This window comes from Puntigrus tetrazona, chromosome 6 (genome assembly GCF_018831695.1).
Source record: "Puntigrus tetrazona isolate hp1 chromosome 6, ASM1883169v1, whole genome shotgun sequence".
NCBI lineage: Eukaryota > Metazoa > Chordata > Actinopteri > Cypriniformes > Cyprinidae > Puntigrus > Puntigrus tetrazona.
The window spans coordinates 25435404-25447859 of record NC_056704.1 but is presented as its reverse complement, the minus strand read 5'-3'; the positions used below and the strand labels follow the sequence as shown (position 1 = coordinate 25447859).

Here is a 12456-nt window from a genome sequence, read left to right as displayed (position 1 = left end):
TGATGACTGTCAAAGTATTTGCCTTTACATGAAGCAACTGGTGTTTTAACTGGAATTCTAGATTCCCAGATTCCTTCTAAGGGTGTTGCATCCATTCAAAAGGAAACAAAGCCAATGAAGGGAGACGAAAGCAAGAAACAAAAGAGATTGAGAGAGAGAGAGAGAGGGAGAATCTGCATTTTGGGATGGCTCGATTTTCATAGTCTCACGGTTTGGGCCAGTCTTGTATTGGGGAATTGAGTTTCAGATTCCCAGAGAGGGGCATCATGGAGAGAGAGAAAGAGAGATGAGAACGGAGGGATGAGCGAAGCAGAACTGTGAAGGAGTGTAAATTGAAAAACACAAGGAGCCTCTCCGTGAACTCATTCTGTGAGGGCAGTGGAACCTGTCTGAGGGTTTTTTCCACAACCACTGGTTTGCATTAAAGCATGACAAAGAGCTCCGTTAAACATCATTTGTCTTCGTGGAAACGCTCGCGGCCTCTTTCATTGCCTTTAAAGCAGTGTTGCAGGTTAAATGCAGGTTAAGCCCTATCATCAGCATCTCATGTTCGTCACTCAGTTCATAAAAACAAACAAAAATGTGTGCGCTTACCATGAGTCTATGAGACAAGATACTGCAGCAGGATAAATGTTAAAGTACAGGTTTTGAAAAGTGCCATGAGACATTATGTGACAACCCGAGACTCAAGCTAATGTTCAAATTGCATTCAGCTCAACTTTTTATCTATCTAAACACATCAGTTCTTCTTGCCTTCTACTGAATCACCTGAATACATCTTTGTCTCTCTCTCTCTCTCTCCTAATGGTTTAGAGATCTATTATTACTTGCCATTTTTCCAAGAACACGTGCCAGCAGCTGCAAAAATAAACACCAACCCTAGACTGTGAAAAAAAGAGTGTCCAACTCATAGCCTGACGTGTTTTTGTTTCATCCAACCTGTGCACCGAACCTCATCACTGTCCGAACGCCACAGATGACCGCCGATACACAAAAAAACGTCTGTTTGGGGTTAATTTAGAGAAGCAGAAACGCAGGGCACCGTGTCAGATCCTGACAGCCTTCACCCAGGTGTTTTTTTTTATAGCTGACATGCCACTGTCACTGATAAATAGTTCATAATAACACCAGTAACATGCTTTAAGAAAAAAAAACAGAGAACGATTGTTTTCAGACAGGTTTCCCTCAAAAATGCCATTGGTTTCCAGCACCAAACACAAGCTGTGTACTAGTAAAAATGTCAGTAAGTTAGTAAATATGCAAAAAAAAATCCTTACATTGTTGCAGCTTACATTTTGTCGTACTCTTAAAGGCACTATAATTGTTCAGATTTCCATTGAAAAACACATGTTACTTCTGGATGAAGAGTGAAAACAAAGCAGGACAGCTCAAACTTCACATGCGCAAACATCTGTAAAAAAATAATAGTTTGTCCTACCTGCTTCAGAGCTCTTCTATTCCAGAGCCGGGTTACGTCTGACAACTAAGCGAATGCACATTTGTGCTCATCTCTGCGGTAGCGTGCACGCGTGTGTGTGTGTGTGTGGCAGCAGATGTCTGTTGACTCCTGATAGCGTGAGTTTCTCCAGCAGCCAGAAATGACACCTGATTCTGAGAAGCTGCTTGTACAGAGCGAAAAGTGAAGCCACCGAATGCAACTAGCTTTCTCCTACTTCTCTCATCCTGCACTGAGCCGGTCTCGCATTGCTCCCTCGTCGGCTTTAACTTTTCTTACTCTCTCTCCTTTTCTCCTCCCATTTTTGTTCACTGGAGTCTCACACACACACACACACACACACACGCACACTTGTCATTTCTCTCCTATGTCACACCAGGCAGGAAACACATCAAAGCTGTAAATTTCTGAATTCTTCCATATTTTCTTGGCCGCTCTGCACGTTTGGCAGCGCGGATGGACTGAAAAACTTGGAACTGTTTCCGCGCAAACTGTACAAGTCCATTAAATATCCTGTGAATATGCTTGTGGGACGCTTGGCCAAGACCCCCAATGGCTCATCTGAATCAAACTATACTGCTTTCCACATATTGTCAAACACAGTCTGGTGTTGAAAGAGGAATCATTTCTTTTTATGAGGCAACAGGGTATGCGTACTGGCAAATAGTTTGAAGTCATTTTTGTGATTTCTGCTCTCCAAACTAAAATTCAGGAGCGTATTTTTGTAATGTTGGATAAACATGAAACTGATTGGTGGAAGTGTTCTCTTACGCCAGACTGCCACATTAATATTGGGGCAAGTTGTCACAGTTGCTTTACACCATAGTTCAAAACTTTGAAATCAGAATTGTGTGTGTGTGTGTGTGTGTGTGTGTGTGTGTGTGTGTTTGAATGAAGTCTCTTTTGTGCACCAAGGCTGCACTCATCTGTTTAAATAACAGTAAAAACAGTCATATTGTGAAATTGTATATATATATATATATATATATATATATATATATATATATATATATATATATATATATATATATATATATATATATATATATATATATATATATATATATATATATATATATATATATATATATATATATATATATATATATATATATATATATATATATATATATATATATATATATTGGATTACAATATAAATACAAATATTAATTTTAGCCAAAACAAGAATTTGATTTGTTTTGTATTGTTTTTTTCCTTAGTTAGCATTTTCATAAGTTTTTGTTCTGGTTTAATGGGTTTTTTTTTTTTTACATTTTTATTTATTTAGATGAAAGCTGACTACGCATAATTCATAAATGTTGTTGTAATGGTTTTTGTACTTTTGTTGCATGTCACAAAGTTCAATTAGCTTTATATTTGTCCCCTACACAGTAACAGAGGAGATACTCAGTCTTCATTAAAGATCGTTTAAAGAAAGTTTGACAACTAACTTGCTAAACTTGCTACTTGCTACTAACTTGCTAAACTTGCTACTTGCTAAAATTATGGCACATCTGCCCCCTACTGGTTTTGCACCACTATCACACCTGTGTCCGGTTCCAGATGTTTCAAAGAGGTCAAATATAAGGTCTGGGTTTGAGAACACAAGAAAGAAAGATAACAGGAAAAATGTTGTTTGTAGTATGGCGAGATGAACTGCACGAGTGTTTATGGTTTGAATATTCTTGAAGCAATGAACTCTTCTTCTTAAACTCTTGCCAGAGACGCTCTGGGCTCCGAGCCAATGAAGGAGCAGAAGGGGAGAAAAGGAGAAGCAGAGAGCTTTAGGGATTTGTTATGTGCTCCTAAACAGATGCCCTGATAATTTCCTTCAAGCATGTCATCTTACCTTCACATTCTCAACTGCTTTACCACTGGAAAAATATGCATAGAAACAGAGCCTCGTTTGGCCCCAAAAGTATTTGGACCCCTGAATCTACATATAAAGGATACTGATACTGTATAATAAAAAAAAACCTAATGAACTTATTTTTACTTTCAGCTGATTGGCAGATTTGAGAGGAAAAAAACATGCCACCAAAAAGTATTAAACATTTTATTTAAAAAATATTTTTACTAATATATTAATTATTTACAATCATTTTAATATACTTTTTGCTTGGCTTCAAGATTTGTAGCCAACAAAAGGTTTCAGACGTGAATAGAGTTTAATAATAATACGTTTGTCCCTAGACAGCAAAACTGAGATTGATACATAACCCGAAATCGGAAAAATGAGCTTTCCATTGATGCATGGTTTGTTAGGACAATATTTTGAAAATCTGGAATTTGAAAAATAATAATAATAATAATGAAATAGATCACAAAAGTTTAAATGATTGTTCTTAACGATGCAAATTACTAACCAAAAATTAATAGGTGTATTAATGGGTCTAAATTTACAAAATATCTTGATGGAGCATGATCCTTGTTTAATGTCCTTATGATTTGTGGCATAAAAGAAAAAAAAAAAAAAATTATCCATACGTTGGCCATATACCAGTGCAACTTAACACTACTATTTCAGTCTTTCTACTGCAAAATATCATGTGTCGCTTGTCATTTCTTTGCATTTAATTGTGAGGTTTACTAACAATTTCTGCATTCTTTCTATACCGTTTTGTAAGTGTATGTAATTGTTCCTTCTCGTCTCTCGAAGTCAGTTTACCATATGTGCAGGGATGGAGCAGATGGTTTGGAAATCAGCCGCTGTGAGGATCCTCAATCAGTGAAAGTGAGACGTGTGCAGGTGAACACACACGAGGGGAACATCCTCTGACTGCAGCGCCCGATGAACTTCTATCCCTCCACAGAGGTATTCCCTATATTTGTCCTTGATATTACAAACCTACATCTATTCTGATATCTCCATTTGTGTCAGTGGTTCCTTTATAGAAGGGCAGTGTGTTGTTTTAGAGATAAATCACAAGGCTTTGATTCTGTGAGCCATCGGCATCACTTGTGCAGCCTTAACCCCAGGTTACTTCAGATGGATTGTCCTTGACTATATTGCGTGCTGTGCTTTATGCTACATTCAGTTGAAAAAAAAAAGAATTTCTTTGCATTCTTTTTATTGAGTTTATCTTTTAGTTTAACAGTGCGTGCATTCTGCGCTTTTCGAAACGATTACTCATTTAGCAAATGCGCTCCATTTATCGCAAAAACGAAGCTTCTATCTTGAGCCGCTTGCTTTGCAGTGGTTGTGGCATGAGATACGCCCTTTCTGTAGGAAGAACGCATCTGCCGAGTATGAAAATCCTAATTGCACGAATTGCCAAAGTGAATAAATAAAAATCAGAAAGTGAATCATGAATTAACAATTGCTGAGGGCCGAAGGTCTCTTTACTGTGTGCTCCTCGAAGTCCCAGAGTCATTTCAGCAGAGTTTATCTACAATGCTCTTGGCAGAGTTGTATAAATAAGGTTGTTTGGCTCAGCAGACCACATGTAACTCAGCCGCAGATTACAAGCCAAAACGGCTGCCAAAAACCTTAGCAAAAGATGCCAAATTAAGCTTTTCTGTCATCTTCTGGAAAGTTTTGAAAAGTTGTAAACTTTGAAATGATAAATGTTCAATATTGCTGTATATAAGATATGAAAACGCCATGCAGCGTGACAGCACTCACTGTGTCAGTGGTACAATGAGCATAAACTACTGGATTGGCAGGTAATTTATGAGACTTTAAATCAACATCTTACCTTTAAAAACGGTGTGTTTGACTTTTTATTTACCATATTATTTGATCAAAATAAATGCAGTAACATCAAGAAATATTAGAAGTTATGCTGGGGGGGTTATGCTGAATCTGATTGGCTGATGAACATTCCAAGGCGTGCAATAATTTTTAGGGAACCGCACAGAGAACGTAGTTCCAGGCGGCTCTTCGACCGCATTACAATTCCATATCACTTCGCCTAATGGTTTCTATTATTTCGAAAGTCGCAAAACAGCAAAATAGCCAAAACTTACAAATAAAGGTAATAATCAATATGATAAAAAACACAGCTCATTTACATGTTTTGCCACAAAATTACATTTTATTATTTACGGCAAGCACATACTCTACACATGACCGCATCACCACCTCAGTGCGCATTATTTTTCCGAATAATTCGCCGTCAATTATTCCTTAATCGATTAATTCCCTGACCGAAGTTATAGTTGTGGTGAATTTTCGACATTGCATTGTAATATGCTGATTTCACGCTCAAGAATCCTATCTCATTATTGTCAGTGTTTGTAGAACCCATGATGCATGTTTTTTTTTCAGGACACGTTCAACTATTTTACATTATAAATGTCTTTAATGTAATTTTAGATCGATTTAATGTGCTCAATACAAGTATTAATCTCTTTAAAAACAACAAAACACAAACTTATTTTAAAAATGTACAAAAAGTAGTACTAGAGTCGAGTCGTTACAAAACTATTTTATTCGTACCGTGCTATATTTCAACCAAAGTACCTTACTATACCAGAGTCTTGCACCATACTGTTTACTGTAGAAGGTAGTCAAAGTATATGTAGCACAAGACCAACGACCATGGTGCCATGTCTCATCTACGGTAATACCATGGTACTTTTTGGTTAGCGCAAGACAAGTACGCACGATTTACGCCAATCGCATATCTTAGACTGTTTGATGCACGCCGTGAATTTCTGTGCAAGCCAAACACAGCTTCGCGTTAATCAAAAGAGCTTCAGGAAACCCAACACAACACAAGGACATACGCAGCTTCACCCACACGCTTTATTATAACCCCTGCTATTCTCACATCCGGGATATGAAACATGAGCAAAGACGTGGAATGTTACATTTTTTTTTTCCTCTCTCACAGGCGCCGTAATGATGGAGTAAAAAGCATCACGATTGGTGGATGCGGAGAGAAGAAACATAAAACCCACAGCGTAGCTTTTGCACTCCGGACGCGACGCGACAAACGCGAATGAATCCAGCGCGTGCTCTCGGACACCGGGGAAGAATCGGAAGAGAAAAAACCTCTTGAACTGCAGCAAAAACATCCACATCCACACAACGGGCTAAAAGTACACAATGGTCGCTGGCGATATGTGTCTCTCAAACAAGCTTAGCGCAGCGTCGCTTGCGTGACAGCTCGCTGGCCAATAGGAGCCTCCAGCGGCCCAGCTGCGCTCAGGCGCGTCCAATGGCGAGCGGCAGAGTACGGGCCTAAACGCAAGTTAGGCTGTCGTTGCAGGCGGCCAGCGCTAAACTTCACCAAATAATAGCTGTTTGTATTTTGGCTGCCGCAGTAGCCATTTTAGGTAAGCACATCTTTAAACTTTTTAATTTTAACGCGTCGCGCGCAGAGCCGCATGGAGTAGGTGGCGCGCGGACGCGTCAAACTCTCGCATCCCCTCATGAATGAACTGCTCTTGTGCGTTAGGATTAAAGAAATTGCTCTGAGTTTTTTTTTCCCTTCCCCGACTCCCACCCCCTCTAATTTTTTATGCATTTTTCTAAACTGTCATGGCGTTTAGTGTCCTTGGAAATAAATGCGGAGAGAGGAAAGCGTAGGTTTTTACGCTAACTGATGTCCGGAGCCGGCGTGTCCAGGTAGGTGAGGTCGCGTTTGACGGTCCCTCCGCGGAGTTTGAGCGGCTCTTCGCGCGAGTAACGCCTGAAATATAGAGCACCGTTGCCGTGACATTACAGTTAGCACGCTGGCTAGCGCCCTACAGGGGCTAATGTATATGGGACACGATGTTAGGCTTTTTATAAGAGTGTTTTATGAGGCAAGTTTGGCATCTGTTGAGGCACAAAGCATCCCATGACTGCTATCAAGTACTAGGAACAATGTAACTTCTAGCACTCATGTGGTTTACTTCCACTCCTGGTTTGTGCTATTTCGCTGTTGAAGTTAACCTGTCCTTTATTGATTTTTGTCACTAAAACGAAAGCGTTATTGTAATAAATTTACGTTTTTTTCTTTTTTTAATGCAATGGAAATGCCTCACAGTTACATTGACACCTGTCTTAACTCCAGATATGGGTTAGTTAGTATCAAGGGGCCCACCTGGTTGATATTGTAACTCTTTCGAAATCAAGTATTCATATGGATTTATACAGCTAGTGATGTTGAATTGGTGTTAACATTTAGTTCAATTCCTTTTTTTATACAATAATAACACATGACGGGTAGTTTCACACCTGTCTTACTTCATACAATCAGTTAGTATTTGGGGTCCCACCTTATTTATGATATAATTATTTGATCATTGTAGGTTTATATTACCAATAATGTTGTGTTACAGTGACAACTTAATGTTTTTGTTTTTAATTCAATGACCACGAGTAGATTAACATCTGTTTTAGGTCAACGAATGGGTTAGCTAGTATTGGTTTATAATGTAAACCTTTAAGAGTAAATATAGAGTTATATCACCATAGATGTTGCATTCATGGCGAAAAGTCATACTTTTCCTTTTTACGAATTTGTAAACATTTCACAACAAGTAGAATTTCACCTAGTTTATGGTGAAAATGATAAGTGTGCCACTAATAATAGTGGTTTGGTTTTTTTTTTTTTCTCAGAATTTTATATTTTTCTTTTTAATACAAAAGCATCCCCGGTCAATGGACGGCTGCCTTACCTCAAGCAATTTGATAATTATTAGGATGTAATTCTGCAGTTGTTACAGATTTGTCACTTAGAAAGATTTGAATGCGTTTAGTGTTAACTCAATGATGGTGCACCACAGGAACTATAAGTAGTGTAATTCAAGTAACTAGTTAGTTCGCTAAAAGCAAGGCCATATTTTATACTATTACAAATTACTTGGCTTAAATTAAATCCATTAGAAACTGTAAAGTTATTTAAATAAGTCAGTCATTTTAAACAATACACACTTTTGTGACAGGTGCAATGTTAAGTGACCTTGTATAGATGTCATGTATAACTAACGTTAAATAAGAATATTTTTTTGACATAAAATCCTAAATATTGTTTCCCTACAGCAGTTTTATTTATAATATACGCTTTTTCATAATATGTAAATATATCAATTTTTTTCTACTGTGTAAGATTCATAATTTTTATTTAATGAGCACACGACCGAGATGTCTAGATGTGACTTTGTAAGTTTGAACCGCCTATAAAATTTGTTGTGCATCCTGAGTAGAACCACGCTCTAAATGCTGTCATTTTCGAAATAATAAAAATAAAAAGTTGGTTTATGCTTTGCGTGATTTCTGTATTTGTGACTCCTTGTGTCTCTGTATTCCAGACGCAGACACGGAGATCAAGAAAAAATGAAAATACAAAAGAAGGACAAGCAGGTCGGTGTATCACATGTGTTTCTGTCAGACTCTGTGAGAGTTCCCTCGCTCTCTCCGTTTCTCTCACACCGTCTCTCACACTTTCATTGTCATTTCAGAACGAGCATATGTTGTAGTCCTTGCACTATAGCTGTACTTCAGAAAGATTCTCAACCTTATTTAACCTGTTTTTTTGCGTTATACTTTCTAAATGCTGTTTGGAATATTTTTTTCCAAAGCTTCTTAGGCAGTTAATTTTACCCTGATGCAAAAAAGCGAAGCAAAAAGCTTCCGAAATTAGTTTGATCACATTGTTTTATATCCTCCCAGAAAATTGTTGTGGTTTTCAGTTGTTTTGTCACAGTCCTGGAGATTTAACTGGGTTCTCAGTTGTGTTGCATTGCAATGTCTCCTACAGTAGGCCAAGACAATGTTCTACTGCCCTTTTTATAATGCATATTTTTATTTTTTGATTCAGTGTATTTTTCCCCCCATATTAATATTAGAATCAGATATGTGTTAAAGGAAAAAAAGACTACAGCCATATTCCAATCTCAGTTTTGATTAATTTTTGTCTTGATGCATTCAAGCTCAAGCCTGGTTTGCATGGATTTTAGTGATTGTAGCATGGTGTGTTGTTAAATAAACACTCCCGTCGGGCGCAGTGTGTTTATGGTTGCCAAGCATCAGAGCAGCTTTCCGTGTTATATAGGATGTGAATATCTGCGTTTTATATGCCTTTCGAATGACTCCGTCAACAACCAGGAAGTTAAACGTCTGTTTTGAGTATTTGTTTGACCACACTGGCCGAAGCAATTTTGCTGCTCGAGTCAGATGCTCTGTAGAAGTGTAGGCACTGTCAGCGCAGGCTGGCTAGTGCAATGATTGCTGTCCTACAGGTAAATGCTAAAATTTTGAATATAATATCTGTTGGCATGTGGTGCGAATAAGCTGTCTGCAGCACCCACGTGGTGTGGCTTAAACCCAGCGCAAACTCCAAAAGTTGCTAGAAGTTTAAATGTATAATTTTGGCAGTAATCTCAATGGTATTTTGTTACAATTGCTGCTACATGTCCAATTAATTTTTTTTTCTTTTACAGCTTTAGCATATGGCTGTGCTGTTAATCATTGGCTCAATTGGTACAGTTGGTATCAACACATGTTTTGCGTGATCTAATCATAATTGGTCAGTCAGAAAACTGGTATAAACATGCTTTTAAAAAGTCAACTTTTCGATTCATTGCAGGATGGTATGATGATTTGTATCGCTTATACTTCAGTGTTCTGGTGCATGTTAATGTTATACATAGCGAAAATTTGAAAATGTTTATATCCATATTTTTAACAACTTGTGCTTTGTTTTAGCATCACAGAGGATCATCAAATTGTTATTGTTTTTAATTGATTAAAAAATATAAATTAACGGTTAACTGCAAAACTATTGCAATTCAACTTTGCCATCTACTAAAACACTGAGGAAGACCGAGGTGCATTTATGAAATAAACTCATGTCTAAGGCTTTCTGGCAACTCCTGAGCACTTAATGTCATTTTTCTGTAGCGTTTTATTTATTTTTTTTTTGATGTGCATGTAATATTTAATTATTTTATGAATGTAAAGGATCCATGAATATTACTTCGGAAATGACTCCAATCATTATAATATTGGCACTAGCGCTTGAATCTAGCTGTTGTATTGTGTCCTGCAAAATAGCAGTAAAAAATATTAAGACATAAAGTTGCATTTGTAAAGTTAACATTTCTATATCTGCATCATCAAGTTGTGTGTTTTTCCTTAGATATGTAAAGTCATACATAAAACATAATTCTGGAATCATGATTTATTTTATTTTCTATCGTTTCTTTTATGTTTAACGTGAGAAGTTAGTGTCTTAGTAATTGAAGAACTTCTGTTGAAATCTGCGGAGATCCCCACTGTGGACCTGCACATGTCTGGTTGGTATTCAGAACATTGTTACTTAACCTCCGTAAACGCCTCATACTTCTAGACAGGGATGTAGAGATGATGATAATGTTTAACTTAGTTTAACTAAGTTTTGCTTTGTTAATGTTTGACTAGGAGTTCCCTGGCAATTTGCTATGAAATACAACCCAAGTGCTTGTAAAGAAGGTGCGAGGTGTAACAGAAAAATATATTCACTCAGCAGTTCGCTTGATGCGCCTTTGACATTATGTTCTATGCGTCTGTTCAGCTTGTTTTGATTTTGAGGCTGGCAACACCCACCTAATCATTCTAATTGTCTAGCAATCATTGGACGCGCTTTGTAACGTCAGGGGAAAATGATGTCAAAGTTGAACATTACCGCAGTATGCTTCGGTCTGTAGAGTTCAACGCATCGGAGCATGAAATCTGTATTTAAATATGCATTAATGTGTATTCATCTGTGAGGGACATGTTAGTTAGTTAAGGAGGGTCGAAAGAGTTCCCATGATGTAAATTTAGTGGTGCACCAAAATAATCCACAATACAGCGTTTTTATGAATCACCTTTTATCATGCTTCAGGCATGTGTGTGTCTGTCTGTCTGTTTCAACATTTTTGAGACCATAGCAATTAGTACAAAGAATCAGTTGTGACATTTATGAGTTGAATGAATAAATCCCAGCTAGCGTTGTGATCATGCACCAGTTAGACAGAACATAAATCAATGTCAGCATCACTCAAACTCCTTCTGTCTCTGGTGCTTTCCCTCTCGATCACTATTGCTGCATCAGTAAATAAATGTCAATGTTAGACGCGGTGTGTTGTTGTAAGGCTTTCCTGGTTTCGAGAAATGTACACCATTTCTCACCTTTATGTGGAAAACCACCCGAGGACACTTCTGTGAAGCTGTCGGATTGTCAGGCGGATCAGGGAGGCTTTTGGTCTGCTGTCAGACGCAGCGGATCTAGACTCGGCGCTGGGATTTCTTGAAGTGATGACTGGCTGTGTGTCAGTAGTCAGTACAGCAGCGAAGCAGTTAACTTGGATGGGATAAAACTCTGTCACATTGTCTGTTCAGCGGGTACCGCGTGGTTGTTTCTTTGACCACCTTTTTCAGAGAAGCATGTTGGAGTCACCAGCAGATGACTTGAACAGAATATAGAGTTAGGAAAGGCCAAAGAACCGCTCTGACACTCAGATGCTCTTCTGGTAGTTTCGTGTCACTCTCATGCAAATAATCTCATCTGCATGTGGATTTGAATGATGGTGGTGTCAAAATCAAACTAGCCCAATTTAGTTTTTCTGTCCCGTACTGTGAGGCCAGTGATTCAAAGGGCACTTCCTAAGCGCCCCGAGAGCTTCATTGTCAGGCCTTTCTAAGGAGCCAGCAGGGATTCACACCAGCTTAAACTACTATTTGATATTGAACAATTTGAAATCACTGCAGGTTTATAAAGCGATTAACAAGTCAAAGGAGGCTTTACATTTGAGCGTGATAGTTCTGTCTGATGTCATTATTCTTGAAGAAAAATGTTTCCCATCTCTCTTATTAAGGTAAACATTAAAAAAAGAGAGACACTCAAAATATACAGTGCACACTATCATTAAATTCATGTTTCTCCCGATTCTTTGACCTAAAGGCGTCCGTACAGAGACACACACATTGTGTTTTTGTTTTTTTGTCTTTTTAATGAATAAAACTATTCTAGTGAATCTATTTTATTAATGTACGTGTACAACCGTTCAGAGTTTGGGTCTGTTGGAAATTAAAATCCTAT

The 12456-nt window shown here is 37.9% G+C and overlaps 2 protein-coding genes across 2 annotated transcripts in view; one reads left to right on the top strand and one right to left on the bottom strand.

Moving 5' to 3' along the window:
- The window catches only part of ripor3 (RIPOR family member 3), a 33774-nt gene extending 32083 nt beyond the window's left edge, over window positions 1-1691 (bottom strand). Inside the window, exon 1 of the mRNA XM_043242076.1 lies at window positions 1439-1691. The gene's annotated coding sequence lies outside the window, so the exon portion shown is untranslated. The remainder of the gene's footprint in view (window positions 1-1438) is intronic.
- Window positions 1692-5523: 3832 nt separating this feature from the next.
- The window catches only part of chd6 (chromodomain helicase DNA binding protein 6), a 34398-nt gene continuing 27465 nt past the window's right edge, over window positions 5524-12456 (top strand). The window contains 3 exon segments of the mRNA XM_043241323.1: window positions 5524-6742; window positions 6959-7034; window positions 8705-8756. Coding sequence (XP_043097258.1) covers window positions 7012-7034; window positions 8705-8756 — 75 coding nt within the window. The 5' untranslated portion in view covers window positions 5524-6742; window positions 6959-7011.